At 30.3% G+C, this 27,963-nt stretch overlaps 1 protein-coding gene across 5 annotated transcripts; it reads left to right on the top strand.

The window, feature by feature from the left end:
• The first annotated feature begins 1,649 nt into the window (after window positions 1-1,649).
• LOC143249463 (palmitoyltransferase ZDHHC3-like) lies at window positions 1,650-26,950 on the top strand. 5 transcript variants are annotated; one of them, XM_076499392.1, is made up of 7 exons: window positions 1,650-2,859; window positions 4,012-4,321; window positions 6,365-6,586; window positions 14,239-14,320; window positions 19,764-19,894; window positions 21,443-21,606; window positions 22,156-26,950. In XM_076499392.1, exons 2-6 carry the CDS (start codon window positions 4,064-4,066, stop codon window positions 21,602-21,604), a joined length of 855 nt encoding a protein of 284 aa, XP_076355507.1. In that variant the 5' UTR covers window positions 1,650-2,859; window positions 4,012-4,063; the 3' UTR covers window positions 21,605-21,606; window positions 22,156-26,950. The 5 variants fall into 5 exon arrangements, with proteins under 5 accessions (XP_076355507.1, XP_076355492.1, XP_076355486.1 ...); XM_076499377.1 differs by having other exon boundaries at window positions 1,656-1,853; window positions 2,756-2,859; window positions 21,443-26,950; XM_076499371.1 differs by having other exon boundaries at window positions 1,656-1,853; window positions 2,707-2,859; window positions 21,443-26,950.
• The last annotated feature ends 1,013 nt before the right edge of the window (window positions 26,951-27,963 follow it).

Here is a 27,963-nt window from a genome sequence, read left to right as displayed (position 1 = left end):
AGACATGAACTTTTCATAACTAGCCAATCATTATTTTTAACTACAATACACCCTATTTACCAATAATAAATATATAATAACGGCAATGAATACAAGTATCAAAGAATCTCATCAAGCAATCTCTCCTACTGTCAGCATCATCAACTACCAATAAAAAGTTAAGAACCCAGCAAAATAAAACAGTGGCCAAACATGTAGTACTGCATTCAAACAAATTTTCAGCACCAGCCATAACCAGTCCAAATGAGAATAAATTTTGAGTGGCAAATGAACTTCCTTTTCCCAATAATTGGCCCAAACTCAGCAAGAGTTAGCATATACTTAAGGAAGAATAATTAGATAGCGCTATCACAAACTACTTCTCTCGTTGAAAAGATACAGGCAAAGCTGGTAGAACTGAAGTTCACTACTTTCGCCTACTTCAGTTACATGTCATTTCATATGTTGAGTTGAAGCACTTTGACAATGCAATATTTTTGAGTAAGAGTTTCTAACAGAAAAGATGACTAAATATTATTTGTCGCTAAAAGACCATAGATCAAGTTTAAAAACATCCATCTCTTATCAAGACAATAATGCCTTCATAACCGGATACAAGTTGAACTACTAGCCGCTATTTGTACATCTGTGGAAATCCAACTAAAATCTCAGTCTGCGAAAAAGAATGGATAACTAGCTCCCTTCCACAAAGGCTGAGAAATTCTTACCCTAAACAGAACAGAATAAATGCAGAAAAGTTGTTACTGCAAATAATGTCAGCCTATTTCCCACATGGACACCTTTGCTTAATCAGGATAATTGGAAAATTAACAATATGTTATTTTGAATATGAATTATTAGGTTACAAAAATACAAGTTAATTATAAAAAGTGTTTACCTTGTCCACTATTTCAATCACGTTTCTTTCACAAAAGTTTCAAATACGATCCTTACTACTTAAAATGGTCATATTATAGACATGTTATTTCAGGAAGTCCATTAAACATAGCATAACAAGATGATTTTCCCCACTCCCTTTTAAGAATATCACCACGAATATTTTTATTCAGTAATATAAACAGATGAGTAAGTGATGTGTATAGATAAAAGCTTAGCTTATGGTTCAAGAAGGGTCAACACAAAAGCATTGACCAGCCGGACATCTCAGGATTTGGATGGCTCTAGTGTAGTACTGAACAAAATATGAAAGTATTATACAAACATGAGTTAAAGACACAAGATAAAGAGCCAAAACAAAATTTGGTAATATAAGCTGATTATTTAAGTTCCTTGAGAAATACCACTCCTTCAACTAAAGTTGAAAGATACTGAAAGTTTCCACAAGGTATTTCAGTTGGCTATTTACCAAAAGGTAAGAAGGATAAACAAACAAGATAGTGATAATCAAAGGGCAGGAGGCGTCATTGATGTGCAGTTACCCCCAATTAACTTCCCATGTGATATGCCCAGTCACCATTATGGGCATTACAGCGTGTAAACTGACACATGGAGCTATAAAATTATCACCAATATATTCTTTATTTGTTTGTAGTTGAGCACAAAGCTACACAATGAGATATTGAAATTGTTTATATATTATTCCCAAGTGGATTTAGTGCAATACATACAACTAAATTTGGGTTTGAGAACTGCAGGTGGCGCGTCTATTTATTCTTTACAGACTGTGTTGTTATGATGCTAATGTTATTATGTTACACAGTTGAAGTGGAATATAATAATGCCTAACATGCTGGAAATATATTTGTATAAGCCAATAAATTTAAAAGTTAGACTTTTAGAGCATTGAACGTCGTTTATTTTATGGCTTTATTATGATTACAATAATTCAGTTGGGTTAGTGAATCTCATTAGTGGTATGTAGCAGTTGGTAGTTTTAAACTATAAGTATTACTGTTACTTCATGGTACTAGTTTAGTTAGTACTGTTATTACTGATAGTAGTACTATTTCTAGTGTTATTTTCCTAGGTATAGTTTACAACGTGTTGGATCTTATAAGTTGTATTTAGTTTAAATTGTGATCTTTCAAATTTTCATTCTCCAAATTCCAAGTTAGAATTTAATTATAATATTTCAAGATTTTAACTTGAATAGTTATATAATAATTACTTTAAGTATAACATTTGCAATTCTACAACAGTAGAAAATATTGTAACTGAAATCTCTGTCAGCCATAAGTTATTTCGTGTGCAACAATTCACACAAGTATCATGCTATATTCTGATTACATGGATCACAAATAACAAATGTTATATCATACTCATTTTTTGCAAATACTTTTGAAAAGCTTAACACATTTTTGTACATAGTAAAATTTCTTATAGTTAAATTTCATATTTGTTGGAAATAGAATACTATAGCAATTGATTAATCAGTATATACCATACCACATCAGACGAGCCTTCTTATTGTTTCAGTAAGGTATATATATAATAGTATTTTTAAGTTTATTACACTTGAGGTACTTCAGTACATCTTTGTCCTGTCTTTGTGAAACTTTTGAATGGATGTTTCAGGGAATTTTAGTGTCTCTGCAGCCAGGTGATTGTGTTTATTACCATTCTGTAAAGTGATCAGTTTTCATATGATTTTTATCTCCCATTTTGTTTGATTCAAAACTTTATCCTGATTCATCTTATGAATGATATAATTAAAGTATTGTTGTAAAAAAAATGATAATTTTATCTTGATGAGGTACTTATATATAGTACCAGAATAGAGGGAGTATTTACATAGATAAAGAGTGTCACAAAACAGATATTGCCAAGGACACTTAAGTGAAGAATGAAAAACTGGAGCAAGAAAAAATCCAACCTATGCTTAAATTGGTAAAGGAAGTGATAGCTATAGTGCAAGAAAAGGCAAGTGTCATTGGAAATACAATCACAATTTAAGAAAATGTTAACTTTCATCAAAATTGTATTTATAATTCAATTTTGATAACCCACATGCATTATCTGGCATTTCATATTATTTTAGCCACCTGGCATTTATTTGCCCAACTCACCAAGTGATCTAAATCCTTTCGTGAAGTAGCTATGTTTTTCACAAAGTTAGCAACACCAAAAACTTTAATATCATCAGTTATTTAAGTAGTTTATTGCCCATTCCTTTGTCTGTGTCAATGATGTGAATTAGAAAGGGCTAAGGTGCTAACACTGAGTCATAAGTACCCCATTTATTAGTGATGTTAATCAAATTTGACCTTCATTTAGAACAATGCTTTGCTTTCTTCCAGTTGGCCACTTTTTTATCCAGTAAGCCAGATTTGAAGCAGATCTATAGAGATAATTTTGTTAACAAGCCTTTTGGGCAATAGTTTGTCAAATGCTTTCTGAAAATCCAAATACTTCATATTCACACCTTTATCCTTATTTACATAAGCAGTAAACTATTTAGAGAATTTATAAAAATTATTAGTAAGGCAAGATATTTTCCCAGTGAAACCATGTTGACTATCAACAATATTTTAAACTTTGTTAACTTACTTTATAAAGTGTTTTTTATCAGACTTTTAAAAGAACAGTTCCATTATTACTCTGTCTCATGACTAAATGCTGCTTGTCTCTCTAAAAACACAGACTGATGAGTTGTTTATTTAGTAAACTAAAGTATAGTTTGACCTTATTTCCAATTTTATCATGAATTTTTAAGTTGTATAAAAGCAAGTGTTACTATGCTAATACCATAGAATTTAAAATGTGAAAATGATTTATCATGTATTAGGACATGTCAAGGTCTTATTTACAATACTATGTATAATTTTTGTATTTACATTGTAAGTGGGGATTTAGTTAAATGGAGTAAGTATTTAAAGAAAATATTAATGCTGTTATGTAGAATGAATGAACTCTATTTCAGTTCTCGTTAGTGTTAATTTTTACCTTTAATTCACAGTTTATATCTGCTGTGTATGCTAAGAGAATTATCAAAATTCATATTTTATGTTCAGATATTTTAAAAGGTACTGCATTTACAGTATATAAAGTGTTTTCTGTTTTGTTTTCATTTAGTTGAAGGCATGCTCACTGTTCTTCAAGACAGCTTTCTTCCTCACCTTTACCTATGGCTGAAACATTAGCTTTGGATAGAAACAACCAATGTTGTGGAAGGAAGTTTTGGTTTGTAAAAGACATTTGTGGCATCATCTGTGCAGTAATAACTTGGCTGTTAGTACTGTATGCAGAGTATGTGGTTCTGATCGTGATTATATTGCCTATTAGTAGTATTTATCCATGCTACAGTGCTGTCAACCTAATGGTATTTGAAGTACTTGCATTTTTGGCTGTATTTTCTCACCTAAAAGCAATGCTAACAGATCCTGTGAGTACATTTCTTATAAAACAAAAAACATAAAAAATACTTTTAAGTTATTAGAAGCTGTATTTTTGTAAGCCTTTATATATGTGTGTGTGTATATATATATATATATATATATATATATATATATATATATATATATGTGTGTGTAACATTATTGATGTGAAACAGTCAATAGTATCATATGAATCATACTACAATGAAACTCTTGCTTACATGATACTGAGAAACCTTTTTTATTACATGATGTGCAACCCTTAACTTCACAAAATTTTCATCCTGTGTGCTCAAAGATTTGCAGTAGGGGTTACACTTATCCCATTTCACCTCTATTTCCTGTTAAGGAGAACTTTATTTTTCTCCATTCTCAGGGTACAGATATGATATCATGAATACATCTCATGGGGAGCTAATGCACTGGCTCCATCTATATAAATATAACAGAACTGTCTGTTGTATGTCCATGAAAATACTTTGCAGGGTGTAGATGTATATGTGTTTCATTGGAAGGGGATACCACTACTTTGCCCTGGTTCATGGATCTTCACCAAGTTTGGTATAAGGTTTGTTTGGTCTATGAGGAGATACATACAAACTTACAGTTTCACATATTATGTTTTGCTGTTCCTATGGGCATTTTGGGTGGTGTTTTTTAATTTATATATAAAGGAAGCAACTTTTCATGTCCCAAGATAACCTTTCATTAATTGTGAATTTACATAACTATTGTCCAGGGTATGGATACCCCAGCTAGTAGAACTAATTTAAGTATATTGCATGTTATTTAAAATAATTTCATATCTGAATTATTTTTTAGATTTGTTTTATATTTACATTACAATTAACTTTAACACATCAAATTTTGCAATCTGCTAATGGATTAGAATACATGTATTCTAGTTGTATTAAATACTCAGAAACAAATAATGAAAAGTTTTGGACTTACAATTTCATGTTATGTAAAATTTTAGCTAATTTTAAAAGAATTTGCAATATTTATTGAATTGTAAAAAATATATTTTTGTGGCAAACCTTCACTTTTTGTGCGTCTTTGTCCTGAATGTGTAGTTCAAGTCTTTTGCATTCATCCAGTTAATCTGGTGTTCAATGCATGTTTTGTGGCTTGTATATATAGAGAGAGGATTTAGTAGCTTCTCTGTTGTTATGATAACATTAACTCTTACTTCGTAACAGTTAACAAAATTTTAACGTTCTTTACTGCACTATCTCTAATCAATAAGTTAAGGTATGACTACTGTTAGAAATAGAATAAAACATAAAGAAGATTATTGTTAACATCTACTTGGTTAACTCTCAAAACTTTTTTTTTATCTGTGAAATTTATATTGACAAAATATCTTAAGATTTATGGTGTGGCCATTTGAAATTTTAACACAGTATCTGTAAAGTTAGGTATAAATGGTAAACTGTACAAGTTTGGCATTTGCCAGAATTTTAATATCAGTAATACTTCTGTTATATGTAATGATTACTTGTATATCTTACCTTGTATATTTATATGGATTTATTTTAGTCATATGAACTTGGTCATCATTAAATTCATATAGACTAGCTACGCTAAGTGCTTAGGAAAGATGTAAAACTTTTGTTTTATGTACTGCATGTGTAACGTGTGAAATAAGTACTGTAGCTTGTAGTTTTATGTACTGCGTGTGTAATGTGAAATAAGTACTGTAGCTTGTAATTTTATGTGTTGCACGTGTAACATGTTGTTTATCTGTTTTATAAATATAATTAAGTATTTTCATAAATTATTGAAATGCTGTTATTTACCATGGAATGATGTATTTCCACTATATTTGTGTTCCATGCCATGTTAACATGGAAATATGGATAATTAGAGTGGAGAATTATACAGCAGAACAAGGTATTTGACAAATATTTTAAAAATCACTTTTTTGTCTCCTTCTGCAGATTATAGTTGCAGAGTGTTTTTCTATAATTCAGAATCACTTTTATTAAAGTCTTCAATAATGAAATATATAAACTTCATTTTATGTATATGACATTATTTATCATCTTAAGGGTGCAGTACCCCAGGGTAATGCAACTAAAGAAGCTGTCCAGCAGCTAGGGTTGCAGGAAGGACAAGTTGTATATAAATGTCCTAAATGCTGCTGCATTAAGCCAGAAAGAGCACATCATTGTAGTGTTTGTCAGCGTTGCATTCGTAAGATGGATCATCATTGTCCATGGGTCAATAATTGTGTAGGAGAAAATAATCAGAAATATTTTGTGCTTTTTACAGTAAGTACTATTTTACAGTAAGTACTATTTTTTTTTGTGCTCCAATTTAGTATTCTTGTTTTGTACATACCAGTTAATTCTTTATAATAATAAAAAATTCTTGAGCATGATAAAGCTAAAATTAGCCAAACAAAAAAAGTCCCTTTTAAATGTTAGATGAGTCTAAAAATATATAATTTGTACATGATTTATCTGTGTACTTTATATTTGGAATATGTTTTATCTTGAAATAAATGTTTGTGCTGTAACTATTTTATGTTTAAAGATATGAAAACTGTAAAAGAACCCACTAAAGCAAATGCAAGAACCTTTAAGAGCCTGAAGGAAAGCATATTCTCAATATATGGTTCAGATGAAGATCTTTCCTAAGATTTTTATGAAGAGGCTTTCAGAGATGCTAAAGGATTGTACTAGAAATGATTAAAAGCAGATGTTACAGGTTTCTGACTAAGAATTAAACAGGGTCTTTATTGATTCTTTAGTATCACAGAAATAGTTATACAAGATTTGGAAGTGACGTTGAGAAAACCCACTTGTAGAGAAAATATATATGTAAAAACGACTCGTTTGGGTTGATAAAATGTTTTACGTAGAGGAGTGAACAATGTAGTTCGCTCCTCTGCGTAAAACATTTTCTCAACCCAAATGAGCCGTTTTTACATATATAAAGATTTGGAAAGTTTTTTACAGACCTCAAAAAAGATTCTGAACTTATCCTGTTAAATAAGTACTTTTTCAAACAAAATTTCCTCATTTTCAATCAGGTAACAGTATAAGAAGAAATTATATCTTGTACAAGTATACAAGTTGCTTAAAGCTTCTTATTTGTGACTAAATATGATCATACAGTTTTTGTAGTTTTATTTGTAACAAATATTTAGATACTGTGTTTTCCAACTATCAAAAGTTTTCATTGGTTTTTGTCGCCAGCATTAAAATGAAACAAAAGTTTTGTTTAAGTCATTAAAATACGATTACATATGCATAAACTTTCATCAGACATAGTTTATTCAGCTTCAATAAATCCTTTTTTAATCCATATTTGAGTTTATTTTTTAACTCAATATCTTTCTTAAATCTGAACCCAATAAGAAAGAATTAAACAATTATTTAAAAAAATATATATAAATATTTTCTCTTTTTGCTTCTTTTGCCTCCTTATATTATTTTGAATTGCAGTAAATATTATGTTGTACATCAATTTATTGAACATCATTAAATGCAAATAGAGTAGGCTTTTTCCATTAGTAATGTAACTGGCCACATTGTATTGGAAATGACACACAATAGTACATGGAAAAATATACTACTTATTTCTTGGAGGACCAGGTGGTCTTCATGGCCTGAGTCAACCTCATTTATGTATCAATCATTCAGTTACACCACCATTTCCAGTTTTTTGCCAAAAAAGAATGGTCCACCTTTTGAAATCACTTGAGTTATAGGATTTTTATCATATCATACTTATTTTTTTGACATGTTATAACTCACCATCACAGTTTCTTTTAATTGAGCTAATTGCACTGAATAAACTTAGAGTGAAACAGTATCTGAAACTTTACAGTTTCAACTTGGCTAAAAGTGAGAAATGTAAATGGAGTTTGGCAGTGAAAGATAAACATAATGTTGTACATAATATAAGGATATATTACTTGACAAATTTGTTTTGGAAAGATGTATTTGAAAAAGTATAAGAATATTTTGTAACAGTTGGCAATTTGAATTCAAATAAAAGAGAATGAACATCTGAGAAAAACATATAGATGAGAAAAATAGGATCATTTGGAAAATTCCAACATATACTCTAAATAAATTTTGATACAGGATATGGTTTAATTATACTCATCAATAAAGTTGTTTGAAGGTAGTTTGTATCTGAAAGTTGAAGCGGAAAAGCTTAACATTTCGGATATGAGTGAGGTCAGTCATGTAAATTTCCAAGGGACTATAAAAAGTAGCAAAGCAAGTGAGACAGTGTGCTAAAAATTGAAAAAAAAACAACATAAATTGAACTGTCTGGAAGCAGAGTTTTTGTGATATATTCTGGGTATATTTTTCATCATCTATCTCATTCAGGATCAATTGGCCCCTATCTAGTTCTACATTATGAATAGTGTATTGAGAAGAGTTTGAACCTACTTTGCTCAGAAGTTCCAGCCATAACTTTTTTTTTTACTTGAGTCTTTGACAGAGGTTTTACATCTTCCACAATTGCCCTGTATAAGGTGATCTTATTGACTACTGTTAGATAATTGAGAGAAAATGTTTTTGAGTTCCCAGTATTCCCCTTGTTGTGGATGCCTGTATGTGGTGAAGGAACCTCCAAGAGAAGGTGCTGTCTTTTCAGTTTAACTTCTCTATGATCTGAACATTTGTGTTTGGTGACCCATGAAGGGAAGGAGAGGATCTTGATGGTTGAGGAGTCCAACCCCAACACACTACTTTAGCATTAAACTCCTGTAGATGGGTGGCCCCTGCAGGGTCAACCGAGTATCAGTGTTGGACATTATCAACAGGTATTGTGGACATTATGACTGAAGCTGGTGTTTGGGTATAGTGTACACGAAACCCTGGCATTGCTGCAGTGTCCTTGTTTGCCATTGTAGTGTATCTCCTCATAGGACTGAATCTTTCTTCTTTCATTGTGGATCCCCCAAATCCTTATAAAATAATGAAATGCAAATGATTGTTAAACAATCACATCTTGAAGAGTCTGGATAGCATTCTCTAACTCCTTCTATACATGTACCTCATTTTCTTGTACTTAGTTATTTGTCAGCCAAACCTTTAGGGCAGATGTCTCCCTTTTTTATTTAGAAGGGATTAGAATGGCTTACTGACTCTGCTAAGTCAGTTAAAAGCTACATTCTGGAGATATCTTGGCAGAAACATATTTCCCAAAACACAGTGAACTCTTCCTGAATTCAAAGGCTATTAGAAATATACCTATTGAGGTTATTCCCCATGGTATTTTGAATTTCTCAGGAGGAGTTGTTGTTGAGAGGGATTTGAAGAACATCCCAAGTCCGAGATTCTCTGGTTTCTCTACCCAAGAAGTTTCTGCAGTGAAACGTACCTTCACTCATAAGGACAAAATTATGCTGCCTACCAGTGTTCTAATTTTGACATTTACATCACTGCATCTACCTGCTACTATCATGATGGATTATCTAAACTGTAAGATGTTTCCATTGTCAGCAATTTGGTTACTCAAAAGTATCATATCATGGTTCTTTGACATGTGTTCAGTGTAGTGGCTCTCACTCCAGGTGGGTGGAAAAGAAAGAGGTACAGCATTTGAAAATGATTAATAACATTTTTTACCCTGAGGCTTGAAAGCCCCCAACTCCATCTCAGACATAAGTTGCTTCACTATATTTCACTGCTGCTGTGGGAGTGCAGAAAGAGTCATTATCAAGTCGTGTGACCCCTCAATGAATACATAAGTTGACAAAACAACATCTACTCATGTCTCTATCCCCATCATTTCTTCCATTGACTGCCTTTGTCCACCTCCTTTAGTTCCAGCTTCTGGCATCTGCTCAGGTCCATCTTATTTGACCTTGAGATGTAGAACAATTATTTGTTCATGCTCTCAGTCACTAGATTTTTTGTATACTGACAGATACCTGCCCCTTCGACCAGGGCAGAATCCATGGAGGTCAACCAACACATCCTGTATTTGCAGCTCAATATACCCTTGGAGGCCATTGCCATCTGTGGTTTCTTGGGTTGTACCATCACTCTTTGTTTTCTCTGCAAGTCTCCTAGAGAGACTTATGATCAATTAATCCTTGATGTTCTCTTTGAACAGTTATTATCTCTCTTTTTAATCCTGGGAGACTTTAATGCACAATCCCCTCTGAAGTGATGTTGATATTGTTTGTAAGGGAACACATGCTCTTAGATCACAACATTTCTCTCTTTAATATTGATTCTTGTACTTATTTTCATGCACCTGTCCAGTTTTTACTGATATTTGTCTCTCTGTCTGCTCACCTTCACTTTTCTTAAAGGGTTAACAGTGACTTATGGAGCAGTAATCATTTTCATATCATTTTGAGAGACATTTGTCATGGTCTATGCCACCCAACCCATATGCCTCAGTTGAAGTTGAACCAAGCAAAATGGCCCTCTTTCACCTCTCTCTCAGAACTTGATCTTGCAATTTTCTGTCTGCCATTGATATACAACTGAGTGGTAGCAGTGACTCACTGTACTGCCCAGGCAGCTGCTTATTCTATTTCTAAGGCCTCAACACATTTTCCATAGTATCCTCATTCATGTTGGAGTGCTGCCTGCCAGGAGGCAAGTAAGTCTCAAAAACTGGCCTGGGATACCTTTTGCAGTTATCCCACTCTTTCAAACCACATTGCATTCCAGCAGGCTCATGCCAATGTAAAGCAGGTTAGACATCAAAGCAAAAAGGTATCTTGGATTAAGTTCACAATTAGCATATTTTTTACCACCAGTTTAAAAATCCTGGATACCTGGCCATGTTGGTATTCATGGGAACATGCTTGCTAATACTGCAGCCTAGTTTGTCTGCTCTAATACTGTCAAAGTCATACCTATCTCATATATTGACTACAGTCCTGTATTTGAAGGCTCAGCTTTGTTTCAGTTGGCAGTTGACTTGTAGCAAGCAACATCATAGCAAACTCTTCCAGATCAAACCTTCATTTTCATCATATTTTCATAAGGATCAGAAGGATCCTTGTTTCTTTTATCTGGAGTGTTGCCTTTTGGACTTATTCAAATTGTGGAGAAGGTTTGTTCACTTTGATGTTACTTACATTATCATTATGGCTTGGAATGTGCCACCCTATGACTACAGGTTTGGATCCACTCATAAATGTATGTATAGATATATTGCAGTCCAATTGACTTAGCCATCAACATGGGATATAGTGACCATGGCTTAATAATTCTAACCTAAAGCAGTAAAAGCTTAGCTATCTGGTTTTGGCCTGGCCAATAGTGGCAATAAATTGTGTAAAATTCCAGCAACAGTAAATGAATTATGTTCTTGGTGAAGAGCATATCTGTTCTGGATGTAGTGTGGTTCCCCCACTAAAGTGTCAATCTTGTGTTGATGCACCCATGATCTATGCAAACACTTTCTGTATGGATAATGCCCTTACCAACCCCTTCACCTTATCATTGTGGGCTTATAGCTGTAGTGTAAGAGGAGGTAAATATATTTTAGAAATTAACATTTTCTTTATTAATTGGTAAAATCTTACTTTTGGTTCTATAATACTGTATATGTAAGGAGTGTAGTAATCTTTTTCTTTAAAAAAAAAGTTATATTGGCACTGGAAAATCCTAAAAGACTGAAATTATTTTGCTAATGAATGTTTCACATCTTCAAGAGCATAGTTACATTTAAAAAGTGTACATAAAGCAAACTTTTTTTTTCACAGTAACTTCACTGTATAACCTGTAGTTAAATTCTTATCATTTGACATATTAGTAATGAGGAATAAATACATATATAACACTGTAATCGTTTCTCTGAATATAGGACATTAAAAAGTATGTAACTGTGTTAATACTATATGGTTTACTTACTGTACTACTCAACAAGGTAATTCTTATAAGTATAATAGAACTGTCTGTTGTATGTCCATGTAATTACTTCAAAGGGTATGGAGGTTCATTGTGTCCTTGAGGAAATACATACAAATTTTAAGTTTTGTAATTTATGATTTTTTTTTTATGTATGATTTTATATTTTTCCACTACTTCATCCCTTATTGATGGAGTTTCACCAAATTTGACATGAAGGTTTGATGGGTCAGTTGGGAGACACATTCATGTTTTCAGATTTGTATTTTATGTTTTATGTTTTTTACAATTTCATGAAAGGGAAGCAACTTTTCTAATGTTAAGATAACCTTTCATTAATCATGAATTTATATAATTTCCATTCAAGGGATGTGTACTCTGGCTAGTATTAAATATAATTTTATTTTCAATTATTTCATAAATTTATAGAACATGAGTGAACACCTGCATTAAAATGAAGTTATTTCTTTTCTATAGAGTCTGTGAGTGATGTTATAACTAGCCTCTTAAAAAATTTTGTGTTTGGGATCATTAACTTCTTGGTAGTAGAATTTTTTACCAATAATACACAAACCAGTAGGTATATCATGATGGTTCAGTATCTGATGATACTTGCACTGGTTCATTATTCCATCTATTTTGCAAATATCTCCCTTTACCTCAGCAGAAAAATAACCCCACCCATAACACAGCCTCCCCCATGCTTCATGGCAGGTTCTATGAATTGAGGTATCTTTCATCTTTCTTCCATCAAACATACAACCTACACTTCAAACCAGATTTTTCAAACTTTGATCCATCTCTCTATAACACCATTTTCCAATCACCAACAGTCCTATTTTTATATCTCAGAATGGCTGGTATGGGTATTAACACTTTTATTGATAAGGAGAGAAAAACATTTCGACCTTCCTAGGTCATCTTTTTATACTTTTTAGTAAATTTGGGTCTCTTGACAGTATTTGGATATTGAAGTACAGGCTTTTTTTAATTGTTATATGATCAAATATTCCATTCCATTGTTGGGTCTTCTTGATACTTGTAAGTCTGGACACTCTTCTGTGATTTGGTACATGGTCATTTATCTCATGCTTAAGATCAGTGGCAGTCTTCCTTCTGTTCCAAGGCTGCATAAATAAAGGTATTTAACATCAGTATTTTGAGTTTAAGTATTCTGCCTCTTTCTTTTCTATGTCCAAATTTACCTGTCTTATTCTCATGATATAGGGTGTACTTGACAGTGATTGTTGAGCATTTCAATTCTGCAGCAATTGTTTGGAGAGTCCAACCATTATCACATAAAGCTTTTATTCAAACTGTCTACTGAACTGACAGTTTTTCTCTAACAAAACGTAATATGTGGTGTTAAACAGTGTTTTTATCAAGGTTTATTTTCAGAGTGCTACTAAATTGATTTCTTCTAACATATATTAGTACCACATGCTAGTTTCTTGCTAACTTTTTTCTATGTGCTTAAGACATTGCATGGAGTATCAAAACATTTATTTCAGACCATAAATTTGATCAGTACATTAATTCAAGCAGTATTCTTATGACATGCCTTTGGTACAAGTATATGGAAATTAAAAAGAATGAAAAGTGTTCTCACTCTGGCTCATTCAGTTGTCAACATAAATCAGTGAAATATTATCACAGTGTTACAATTTACATTCTCTAATAGCATGGTAGGACTAGCCCTATAAAATGGAAAGAGTGACAAATATTCTCTTTTCCTAACACTTCTTCACAGTTGTGTGTGTTTATATATATATATTGCTTCATGAACTAGTAATCTCTAAATCAGTACAGAAGAGGAATTCACTATTAACACACATTCTTATGGATCAGAAATTATTGTGAATTCTTAGTTAATCAGTTATCATAAATACTAAAGTAGATGTACTTTGTCAAATGCATGTATATAAATACATATAAACCATTGAAAATGTGAAACAAATGAAGTGACAGTAAAATTACAAGAAGTAACAGATGTTAATATTGGATAAATATATTTCCCTGTTTTTATATAGAATGGTTTTTCACTATTATATATACATATGTGTATCTTTATTTTATTATAGTTCTACATTGCTGTGATATCAGCCCACTCCTTCTTTTTGGCTATCAGTCATTTTATAACTTGTATTAATGGAGAATGGGAAGGTAAGTGCATGTGATGAACTAAAAGAGGATGAGATCACTCAGGTAAATTAACTACTTATATACTTCTTTTTTCTGTTTTGACATGAAACATAAAAAATTCTATTAAGTATAAACTGTATGCATGGCACATATAAAGCTTGTAGTTTGCTTCTAACATGGCATCAATGAAGTTAATATTAGTTTGTTTATTCCTATTCTTCAGTTAATGAAAACCAGTTATACAGCCTTATAGTTTTTCAGTTTACTCTTTCCAGAAGATTTATACCATTCTTAGTATAAGTACTTAAAGTGAGAATAAACATTTTACTCCTAAACATGTTTATAGATAAGTCATAGAACTGAATCAGATATAATCAGAACAGCTACCAAGTCTGTTTAGTCTTCATACTTTTCATCCAGTCACATCTCAGTCCTTCTTTCTTTCCAAAATGCTAACATTCTCTGGTAACAGCTACATCCAGTCATATGTTTTAGGTGAATGATTTCATACCTTTCAACATTGAAACACATTTTACACATAATCAAAAACTCAATATGCTTATTGAAGTTCTTTAAAATTAAAACTTTTCCATAATACCAGCTTTACTCAAACATTTAATGCTGTCAGAAAATTCAGCTACCTTATAGCCCATGGTGATATTTGTCATTTATGTAAATGGGTGTCAAAAAAGGCCCCTAGAGAACCCTTTAAGAAATTCTTTTATTATATTCATCAAACCAAATCATGCCTCCATCCATTACCATAATCAATACTTTAAAAGTGTGAACTGTGTTTCATTATATTTTGCTGTACCAAAGAATCTGACCTAAAAATTACATTTTGTTCAATATCTTATCAAACATTTGCTGAAAGTCACTGAGAATAATATTTATAGGGACACCTTCATTTGTAAGAAAGAGAACAAAAAAAGACTCAGCTTTACGTTATTCTCTATTGAAAATTTTCATATTTAAACAAATTAAATACATTGTTTTTTTTAAACCAACCAACATGAATCTACCTATGTTCATGGATCAAAGACCATTGTTACTGTAGATTCACATTCAAAATTTTATCAAACTACTATTTTATGGATGTATATCAACACGTTTTGTATCAAATTGCAGATTATAATTCAAATGTTTGTATTATACGTTAGTTAATATCTTAATTTAAAACACAGTATTAAGAAGAAAATCCTAAATATCAATTTTTGTGTCATGTAGTATGTTGAATGCAGCATTGATTCAAATTAGATGGTTCTAATGTCCAAATACAAAGTTTATACCTTCTTACGAATTAGCTACTCATATCACCAATACTGGAAAACTACAATATAAAATAAGAATCTCTGATCTTTCCTATTTTCTGTGAGATTAATACATTCATTGAATCAACCAAGGTGGTGCTGCCCACCTCTTTTGTTTTTTGAAAATACTTGCTTACATACACCTACTTCACCCAAGGACATGTGTATAACCAATTCATAGTTCAGAATGTCTTCGTAGTGGTTATCTTACCCTGTGTAAAGTTTTTGCACAGGAAACTCTTCATGCTAGATTACAAGTTGTAAGGTAAGATATTAGTGAGCTGGAAAAAATCACACGTTTTTTTTTAGACCCAAATACAGCTTAGTTACAAGCTTGATAAATTATGGTGGAATTATGTGGTATTGATACAGTAATTTAGGATTTTTTGTTATTTTTCTCTATATATATAACCCCCCAAAAGAATTGTTTTACATCTTCCACCTGAGAAATATGTTAAGGCTTAGAAAATTATGGCAATCAACAAACAAGTACAAAGTTTGTAACTAGAAAAGATAAAATAATTGAAATTTAAGAATTTATTTGTAAATGGTAATAATGTATCATAACTGAAGTGTGACTGTGTTTTACAAAACACTGATTCACTAGAACACAGATAAGACAGGTCACCTTGTAAAAGCTAATTTTATATTCTTGGATAAAGTAATGTAAGTGCATGTGCGCAGTGTCATTTCAACTTCTGTAATGTTAATCAGGCATGAATAAAAGGACAATAAAATAAAAATAACAAATATATACATGTATGATGTTAAGAGATTTAAGCTATTTAAAATTAACATTTGTGTTTTTATATTATAATTTGTACTCATTGTAGAACAAAAAAGTATAATTTATGTGTATTTCCTGATTTTTTATGGTGGTTGTGAGGTTGGTCGTATATACCAAACCATACAGGAATTCCAATGGTGAAAATAACAGATAAAATATAAAGTTTTTTCTTAAAAAACATTTGACAGTTATCTGAATGTTACAAAGACTTTGCATGTGAAAGAAGAAAATTTTCTGATGCATAAAAGTATTTCAATGTTAAAGTCAAAATTACTTTGCATGTTTGATAGTCAACATTTAAAAAAAAAAACATGAGAAAAACATTACTTGAACAATATTAAAACTTGATAAAATTTATTGCTCTATTTTGCATGTGAAAGCTTTGTAATGTTTACAAATACTCCACAAAATTTCATGAAGATATGCTTACTGTATTAACAGTTATGGCATGAAAAAGCTATAAAAAACACAAAATGGTTCTGAGGTTGGTCTCTGGAATTGAGCCTGTAGTAAAAGCATTAAGTAATAACAGTAGTAAAAATATTTAGAACTTTTCACTTGCATATTTTCGTAACTTCCTTTCTGCATAGGTACTAAAACTTCTGATATTAAATTTTCTTATTTTCTAAGCTGATAAACTAAAGTTATGATTTCATGGCACTTTATTGCCACTTTATTCTGTTGTCCAGTGAATGGTCTGTGTCAGTTGTAGACTGGCCACTAATGTTCTCCAAATGTTATGCTCCCCTTCATTAATAAAAATTAATGATTCAAAACTATCAACAATGAATTGTTTGAATAAATAATAAAGGAAATATACTGTAAGAATTTTGTGTATACTGGAAATGTGCATTTATTTTGTAAGTTCCATGAATAAAAGAGGTGTTTACAATATGTAAGTCATACAATTAGAAACTCTGTTTCTGAATCTCATATAGTATTGTGGGAGTGCTTTACTTTGATAATACATATACATACTAAGTGTTCATATTTCACTATTGTCTACAACAAGCAACGTAAGACAATGAAAGTGGATTACAATGTCTCATATGTATTTATTATGAATATTTTACTGGACATAGCTTCAAATGTTTGTTTGTTTAATTGGTTTGATTTCAGTACTTTATATAAAATGTACTGTTAGATTTTGATGTTAAACAGAAGGTGAAAATGCACTGAATTAATTTATTTGATAGAAAAAGACAGATATGAGTGTAGGAATAACTAGAATGTTACTAAAAGTAGTTAAAAGTTTATATTAGTGTAAATACTGGTATTTTAAAATGTTATTTCTAGAGAAAGTTGTAATGCAGACTAACTTCCAAAAAAGTTTCTAGGTTAAAGGAGTTTTTTTATGGAGAATTATTTCCCTCATAAGTTGATAGAGAACCTTACTACTAAAGTATCTTCAACAAAAACAAAAAATGAAAAAAACATAGATAATTTTTCTAACACTTGCAAGCTTACCTATTATAAAAGCTTACATGAAATATTTTTCTGCATTTTACAAAGTGTGCAAACTGTCCATTCTGTGTATGCTAACTGAAGTAAAACCAAATACCCCAAACACATACATAAGAATGTACAATAAGAAGAAAGTTCTCCCCCATGGGAGCATGGTTTGATACCCCTAGGTGGACACAGCAGATGTCCCAATGTAACTTTGCTATAAAAAAAAAATTAAGATGCTGAACAACCACTTCATTTAAGGTATAGAAAGTACTCGTGATGTGTATCTATATTTAATAGATTAATAGGTATTTAAAAACAGGTTAAATGTGACCAGTTACATTTAGTCATTGAAATGAACATTATAAATAGAGATGGCCACTTTTGTTAAAAAGAGATTAATCTCATCAAGAAGTCAAATTATGGACTGTGATATAGCCTGAATAGAGAAACAGGTTAGAACTTAGTTCATTTTGAGATTGGTCAACTGATGAATAAAACAAATTGTTAAATTTATATTCTTTAATATTAGTGACATAGTTATGTCACTGAGTTTATTGCTTATACCATAATATACAATTATTTCTTAACTCATGGTATTTCACCTTTTAATTTTTATAATATCTTTAAGTTTATTTCATTATGAGATTTAATTGCTGTCCATGTAATTTTGTATCTCTTTATTGAGTTTTTGGAACCAGTATTAGCTACTTGTTTAGTTTATCTTATGTTGTGGTAATACCTGACACTCAGGACTTTACACATACTTGTATTCTAACTTCTATCAGTCATTTGAATACTTACATTTTGTATACTGTTAAAATAAAAAGAAAAATTTTAATGTGATGTACACTTGTTTCTGGGTGTTCCAATTCTATTCTCACCATATATAAAAGGTGACATTCATTAATCTCGTTAATGGCAATTCATATTACTGCAAAACCTGTTGCATTACAGAAGAAGGACAAAAATCACTACTTTAACAGTTTATAGTCATACATCAAAGTTGACTTTCAGTTCATTAGTACCTATGTTACTGTTGTTCCTCATGTTCCCAACTAACAGTTAAGCCTAATACAGAGATCAGCAGTCTGGGGCTCTTTAACGTTTGCACTGTCCAATTTTTGAAATGGGGGTTACATGCATTATGGTTCTTGGTATATTGCATTTCTACCAGAGTTGAAAAAAAATGTCTCTTGCTATTTGAGGTGCTGACCCCTGGCCTATTATATCACATGATAATGAGCTCTTTGAAGAATTTGGAGACTTAGCAATAAAAAAAGTTAAATTGCTATAAAAGTATAATAAATTTGTGTATTTTTTAAAATTAATTGGTATTAGTACTTCCCAAAATTCTTCTCAATCAAGTACAGTTTATCTTTAGCATACCATTTATCTTTTCCTGTAAACCTGCTCATCAATACAAGTGACAACTGATCACTTATCTGAGATTGATTAGCAACAAGCAAAAAAATATTAAACTGTAACTCTAAGTAAATAAAAGGTGTGAATGTTAGTTATATAAAAAAAAGTTAACTTCTGTAAAACATGTTTATCATCTGTTGTGATATCAAATTAATAGGTGTCACTTTAATACTCTGTATTTATGCATTTACATTTTTTTTTCTTACTTTGTTTGGATAATCTATGAGCATTTAGCTATTGTCTTGTATTAACAAAAGCAATAGTATTACATGAACAATTTTCAAAGAAATAGTTCTAGTAAGTTAAACATTTTTTCATATGTTTTGATAATAATAGTGTAGTCAGTATTTTAAGCTGAGGAAAATAAGAATCATATTATTTATCAATTTTATATCAATATGTATTAAAACTTAACCTACAATAAGGTTCATATCTATATGCCATGTATTATTTCATTACCTTTTTTTAAATGAATACATGTAAACCATTACAGAATGTTCTTCATACACTCCACCTGTTACTGTTGTTCTGCTACTTTTCCTGGTGTTTGAAGCTTTGTTATTTGCTGTATTTACTTTGGTTATGTTTTGTACTCAAGTCCAAGCAATATGGAATGATGAAACGGTAGGTAGAGAAACAGAAAAGTGATGGCATAAAATTCATTTTTCTTATCATATGGTGTAATCTTAAACAAATATGGAATTAAGTTATAAAGAACATATGGAAACATTCCAAAGTAATATGTCTTAAAGTGATTTTTTTAAACTGAAACATGGAATTATTTTTATCCAAAACTGTATATTTTTTCTACATTTTACAGGACAGCTAGATAAAATATGGCTTTCATTTATTAAGAAAAAAGATAAATGTGCAAAATATTGTAACTGTTTTAGCCTGAATTAGTAATTTTTGTATATGTATCATTTTAATGTAACAAGGTAATGGATCACAACTTGCAATAATGTTTAAGTTTAGTTGTTATAGTATCAGAAATTATGTTAGTGTAATTTGCTTTTTGTTATTCTTATTATCTTATGTAAGCAATATAAAATATTTTGTATTATGATCTTTGTTCTTATGCGATTTGAGTCGATCATGAGTTAGACCAGTTATAATTTGTCACCATACTATTGTGATGATGCCTTAAAGTTCCATTATTTATATAGGAGCTCATTAGTTTATTTTACATTAGAAACCTATCCAGTATGATATTCTTTTATAAATAGCACTTGCACAAGACAATTACAATATGTACCCATGCAGCAAGTAACAGTTTTACTATGACTTGTGCAATGATTCTAAATGAAACCATCAGAAGGATTATATAGTATAAAGTTCTTATTTTATTGTTGTTGTTTTTTTAATAAATAATAGTATAATATGGATGGAAATAGCTTGAACAGTGTTATGAAGGAAAGGAATCTTGATGTAATAGTCAATCTCTAAAGCCATCTAAACAGAGGACAAATAAATTTTGGCAGACTAGGAGTCACCTTCAGCTAAGACAGTTTTATTTTTCTAACATGATAGTTGGCCTACAGAGTAGGTTGTAGAGGCAGTAAATCTATGTGGGTAAGAAAAAGCTTGATAAGTATATGAATGATAAAGGCTGTATTTAAGTTTTTTTTAAATAATTGAATTTAATTTATAGGATAGAACAGCAGAGATGGACCAATAGGTCTCATGTTGTCCCAAAACATTATGTTGAATATTTTCCAGTTTACCTTCAGTGTCTTTTAAAAATATCAAACAATAATTGAAGCATACATATAACCACCTATGAAGGCAGACATGGAACCATCAAGTTTTCGTTAGGTTTACTCTCAATTAAAAAATCAGTAGAAAAACATGTTAAACATGTGGCCAAGTTAGAAAATAAAACTGTGTTAAAGCTGTGACATTATAATGAAATGCCAAGTTTAGTTTTACTAGTTCACATGTTTTACACAATTTTAAATCATGCTTAACATAACAGATAGGTAATGTTTTCATTATGAAATCATAACTTTTTTTATTTATTACATTTTTAAGGTGATTAAAGATTGGGAGTTGGTTAATAGTTTGTTTACCTTTATTTTTTTAATGAAAAAATATTTCAATCAATCTGTTTAACTAATACACACATTTCAAGTAAGTGTAACCAGTGTTACTTTCAAATTTTCCATTATTCAGGGTATCGAGCAGCTAAAGAATGAGGCTATCCGTTGGCAAAAGCAGTCACCAAAACGGAACATGAGAAAGGTGTTTGGCCAGTTCTCCCTAGCTTGGTTCTCTCCATTTTCAGGCCCAAGTTTTCCTTTTAAGAAAACAGAAAGCTGTCTTTATGCTGTATAAGGGTATTCATTGTGTCAGTATGTTTTAGAAACTGAAGATGTTGGATAGTTATTTGAAATAGATAATGACTTTTTTTTATACTCACCATGTTTCAGGCAAATTAACTTCACTCTCATTACTTTTGTTTTTGTTAAAATACTATTATTTATGCAGTGGAATATGTCTGATAATTGTAAGAGTAAAATTATGGATTTTTAATTTATTTTTTTAATGACTTATCTTAGTTTCATGTACAGGAATATCTCTTAAGACATAAAGGATGAAAATGTGTTATTTTCATGCTGAAAAACTTGACAATTTTTCTGTCCTAGTCAGATGTTTAGTCACAGTTGTCAGTGTTTTTGTAAATCATTCTTTCTAGAGTTACAAGGCGAGAAAACAATGTGTGGAGTTGGCTTAAAATATTTTGTAATAGCAAGCTTGTTTAGCAGAATGTTTCAAACTCTGAAAATTAGAACATTATTAGTAGCATTAAATATACAAAATGTTAGTATATGAATTTGATCAAATTGTTAAAAATATGATGTCTTGAAACCTTTTTATTATGACAGTTTTTTCAGAACTGCTCCTGCTAGTACAGCATTAAGTCTACAGATTTACAATGCTAAAATCAGAGGTTTGATTCCCCTCAGTGGGCTCAGCAGATAGCCTGATGTGGCTTTGTTATAAGAAAAACACACATACTCTTTCATAACTGGATAATAAACTTATGATATTGAAAATGTAAGTGGGATTTAATCTGTTTTAATTATATTAATATTTAAAAAGAGCAATTGAATTTTAAATAGTACTAAGGCTAACTTTTTAAGGGGTGGAGAGTTGTTTAGCATATGACATGGGACTATGGGAAGTTGACACAGTAATAGAAAAGCTGTTGGTACAGTTAATTTAATCTTTGTTTAGGATTTGTATATTTAAAATTGATTTGTATAGAAATTGAACAAATTGGAAAAGTTTATCTTGGGTAAATGGTTATATTTCCAGACATGTTTTCGGTTACAATTATCACTCTGTACACTACATTCAATAGTATTGATAATTAGGAGGTGTACTTATTTTAGGATTTTAGATCTAGTGTTTCATATAAATATAAAAAAAATACCACAATGAATATCATAAATTAAGTTTTGCTTGCTAGATGGCTTCATGAGATTATTTACACATTACACCAAAAATAGTATTCATTGACAATTGTATTGAAACATTGTCTTTCTATTAAATTATTCTAGTAAGTATTTCATTTATCTGTTACTGTACAGTATGCGTAATCTTATTTATGTTTAAAAATGATCTAACTTTATCATTGTACAAGTTGTTTTATATAGAACTATATTGTTAAATGGTATTTAGATGGTACCATTTAATTTTTTGTGGCTTGTATGCTGTCAGTTGAAGAGTATGGGTATAATGGGAATTGTAAGTGATATGTATATTTAATTATTGCCACATACAAATTTATGTAAACATACAATTCTTTGTTGAAAATAGAGCAGAAATAAACAAACGTAAGGGGTTTCATTTTATAAGTGTCTATATGCTAGAGTTTCATAACAGTAGTATTATAGGTGTGTAGACAGTTGTGACATGCCAGTAATGAGTAATGTAGCTAGAGAGGTCACACAATGATAATACCAAATTAGAAAAAAAAAAGCCAAAACTTTCAGTTTTATCATTAATTTGAACATTTATTTTGTCACTAGGGAAAAATTTCTCTAACTAAAACATAATCCAGTGATTAAGTGATAAATATGCAGGTATATAACTGTACAAATGTTATCAATGTGTGAGCTGAATGTATACTAATTTTTATCAGTTTGATTTAATTTTGGAAATAATAAGGATGCAACATATGAAATAGTAGAGCCATAGCAGTGCTAATTATAAAACTTTATGTGCTTTAGAACAGCTCCATGTGACAATAGATATTTCTTGTTAAATCACACTGGAACTGGCTTAAATATGAAATCCTGCTAACATGAACATCATACATTATTTCCAGTCATATACTCAAAGTGTTCATTTTGTAAATCATTTTATTCGACATTATGTATTTTTATATTTAAAGTAAGGGTTGTGTGTGAAGATTAAAAATTAATGGTTGATGGAGTTATTTCAATATAAAACAATTTCTCTCCATTTAAACTGGACTTAGTTTTTAAGATATCTGTGACTGGCCATATGTTTCACTTTGAATGAGTTAATGCAATCTGGAGGAATTGTTTGCAAATGTATTGAAACGTCTTTTCTTTAAGTTACTCTAAGTATTTCATACATCTCTTACTTCACAGTGTTTTTAACTATGGCTAGTATATTGCCTAAAGAACAGTTGTGGTGTTAGTGACATAGTTGCTCTTTGACATGTTAACTAAAAAATATTAACTAGTATGTTTTAAAGTATATCGTGTTAGTGATGTAGTGTCTCTTTCACATGTTAACTCAAAAATATTGATTAGTATGTTTCCTAACCAACATATATCATGTTAGTGATATAGTGTCTCTTCCATATGTTTATTAAAAATATTATTAAGTTGTTTAATGATACTGCCTTACCTGAAGCTACTACTATTATATTTGTAATGACATAGTTAATGGTACAATGTATAATACTAATTTTGCAAATTAACTACTAAAACTTTTCCAACTGTTTAATACTTATTTGCAACAGTGTCCATTTAAAAATGTTTGTAGTTTCATTTGAATGTTTCACAAAATATAAAATTACTTTTTAGTGTTTTTTTAACTTGAAACAGATATATAAAAAACTCCATACCAGTGTTAGCTTGACATGATTGTAATTTAATATACTGTTGTTTTAATTCATTGTAGTATTGCACTTACAATGTGGATCATAATGATTAATAAACCTTATAAACTATTGAATTTTTTTTTCAAAATTATTTTAATAAAAGGAGAGACATTCTCTTGATATGCATCATGTGCAAATGCTCAGTGTTTATCATACATATCAAATCTGGAAAAAAATTATATTTTCAGTTTAAAACTACAAAAAATATTTTTTGTTCTTAACAAAACCTATTGAAATTGTTTTAGTGGCAGTTTAACCTCTTTTCTCAATTGAACAAGAATCTTGTCAACTTCTAACTTTAAGAAAGAAGGGAAATATACAAGTTGTTAATGTTTATTTGTCTTTGTGATTGTATAGTATTAATATATTATTAGAATTTACTTTCTTTTGTCATTTCATAATGCTAATGTATTACTAATATCAATTTAGAAGCTAGGATTATCTTTAGTCTGCTTTGTTAAATAATTAAACATTTTATGGTTGTGACTGCTGTGCTGTCAGTCAATGTCCACTTTCTCAGGGTTCTTGAAGACTGACATATTTTAGCTTACTACTGACTGCTTAGTGTAAATGTGGGTTTCTGATAATTTGTCTATATTTTCAGTCAGAATGAAACTAATTTGTTACATATAAGTTTGAAATGTATTACAGTAAATAGTGGCAAACTTTCCAACCACTATTTCACATTATACAAATTGCTTATTGATATATTCATTCAACCATCCAAATGCTATAGAAATGAAACTTCAGGATTGTAAAACTGAGGTTTTTAAACACACAGTGTAGCCCTTAATAATTTTGTATGTTACATATACAGTACATTAAACTTTCATTGAGCATGAATAAGCCTGTCTAAGAACAAGTTTTAATAAACCTGTAATGTTAACAATTTAAAGATGTGTTTATTTAACCACAATTATTTACATTTAATAGAGAACTTCAATCACAATCAAATGATATAGTTTACAGTACAATGAACTTTTGTTTAGTCAAATTATAGTATGTAAAATTAAAAACATTTTGATGCTCAAAATAGTTGAATAATATTTTTGAAGTTTTTTTGTCCATTTACTGTAAATTACTATTTTTCTCAATTGAACATTTAGTACAAAAGCTCATTTGAGAACAAGCAGATTTTCATTCTAAACACATATTTCATGAATTTTTGTGTTGTTTTTCTAACCATAAATATTTAATGAATGGAGAATGTTATAATGTTCCAGAGGATTAATTGTGCTGTTATAGGAAAGCTTATTTTGCAAATTTCAGCTTTTTATATGACAGTTTTTAATTAAATTATTATTTTAAATATGGTTGAATATCATGTAATAAATGGGGCCTAGCATGGCCTTATGGTTAAGGTGTCAGGCAGTGAGTTTACATTCTGTTCCCTCAAAAACATTATAAAACCTACATTACATTTTGTGGCTGTGAATGAAATACAAGGGTGGCAGTGAAGTTACATTTTACAGTTAGAGCAGTCCAAGAGTTGGCAATGACTGCTGTTGAACTATCTGCCTTCCCTCTAGTCTGTCATTTCAAAATTGGTAACTGTTTGCGCAGATATAGTTCTTGTGTATCTTTACAAATAATATGTGAGATGTCACGGAGACTGTTATATATAAGCATTAATATATGTATTTGAATAAATGTGCTTGCAGTAAATGCTTTTGAAGTGAAATGTCATTGTTGAAATACACACAAAATTTGGTATCCCTTTGTGTTAAATAGGGTGAACTTTCAAGAAATACAGACCAAGCTATAAACATAAACTTATTATACTGAATTTTGGCAATCATAATCCTGCATTAAAGTTTTTATTTTTATTTTTATTATTATTATTTTTGAGTTGTTACCTCACAAGTTAAGACTTTCTTAAGGAAGGGATAACTGGATGGAAACAATAAATTTAGGGATCCATAGTCCAATACGATAAGCCACTTGGCCCATTTCAATTTGTGACAAACTTAAAACTGACTGTAATGAGTTTTCATAACAGGTAAACTAAAAGGTTATTGTTTTCTTTCATTGTATTTAGCATAAAAAATTTGTTCTGAAATCTGTCCTTTTGTATGTTTAATATTTATATGATATTGTGACTACTGAGTAAAACATGCCTTTAACTTGAAGTAGGTTGTTTTTCACTATAGATCATTTCAAGAGAAAGCTAGATATTGCCCTGTAATTCTTATATAATAAAACATTTTGCTTTCTCTACATAACCTGATGAAATAGTCTTAGCTCTCAGATGAAGAATTTCTCTACTTAAATTGTACCTTCCACAAATCATAACTCAGTTTTATGTTTCTGTTTTACTTTTACCTTTCTTTTAGTATTAAATCTTTATTAAGGTGGATGTAATAAATAAAGAAGAGATGAATGCTTGAATAACTCTAGCTATTAATAACAGTTAAGACTATGTCTAACTTATTATAACAACATTTTTTTTTCTTCACTGTTACCATGTTTAATACTTTTGACAAATATATGAAGATGTATGGGTACAAAAAAGTAATAATTAAATTTAGATGTTATGTCAATCTAAGTTGTTCTGTCATCTTTATTAAGAGGTAACACTTTGCCAATTATTGAAAGCATATAGAAATGTAGGCTACATAAGACATATTTACAGATTATTAAATTATATTTTATTTGAAGTATTAATATATTTATTGTCATCTTAATTTCACTAATTTATTGATAAAAAACTTAGAAATTTCTCTCAAACCTTTTAGACCAAGCATAGCAAAGTGGCTAAAGCACTTAACTTGTAATCTGAGGGTAGCGGGTTTGAGTTCCCGTCACTCCAAACATACTCGCATTTTCAGCCATGGGAACATTATAATGTGATGGTCAATTCTGCTATTTATTGATAAAAGAGTAGTCCAAGAGTTGGCAGTGGGTGGTGATGACTAGCTGCCTTCCCTGTGGTCTTACACTGCTAAATTAGAGACGGCTAGCACAGATTGCCCTTGTAGCTTTGTGCGAAATGCAAAACAGACCAAACCTTACCCTTTTTATTGGTGTTAGATATTCAAATTCTTATATATTTTTGACAAAAATGCCATAAAATATTTAACAACAAGATAACAAAATTAATGAGGAAACTCAGTATTTTGTCAAAAAAATTAAATAATGTCTTGCATTTTAATTATAAAAAAAATACAATTAATAGAAAATTTCAAAAATTTTTAATACTGTGTAATGATGTAGAAATTGAGACAAAATGCAGATTATTGTCTTTTCCATAAGAAACATTTCCAAATGATACACGTTTTCAGTTTAAGTTTCAGAGAAATTTTATTCATACTGTTCTTTATTAGATCACAATAAAAGTTCTGACAATCTCTATGGAAATGTAGATGTTATCATTCGCATAGCCAGTATTCAAGATTTTTTTTATCAGTTAATAACTTGTTAAAAACGACCTATTAATATCAGTAATTGATATGTATAACAAACAGAGACTGTGACTAACATAATTGAACTTAGTAAAACTCTAGATCAGTATTGTAAATGAATAAATTAATGGCAACAGTAAATAAAGTGTGAA

This window comes from Tachypleus tridentatus, chromosome 1, assembly GCF_004210375.1.
Source record: "Tachypleus tridentatus isolate NWPU-2018 chromosome 1, ASM421037v1, whole genome shotgun sequence".
NCBI classification, from domain to species: domain Eukaryota; kingdom Metazoa; phylum Arthropoda; class Merostomata; order Xiphosura; family Limulidae; genus Tachypleus; species Tachypleus tridentatus.
Note: the sequence above shows the minus strand (reverse complement) of the source record. Positions and strands in the feature narration are given on the sequence as shown.

Coding starts and splice junctions, on each gene's coding strand:
- LOC143249463 (XM_076499392.1), top strand. CDS start 4,064: ATGGCTGAAACATTAGCTTTGGATAGAAACAACCAATGTTGTGGAAGG. Junction 6,587..14,238: donor AATATTTTGTGCTTTTTACA/GTAAGTACTATT, acceptor ATTTTATTATAG/TTCTACATTGCTGTGATATC. Junction 19,895..21,442: donor CAATATGGAATGATGAAACG/GTAGGTAGAGAA, acceptor TCCATTATTCAG/GGTATCGAGCAGCTAAAGAA.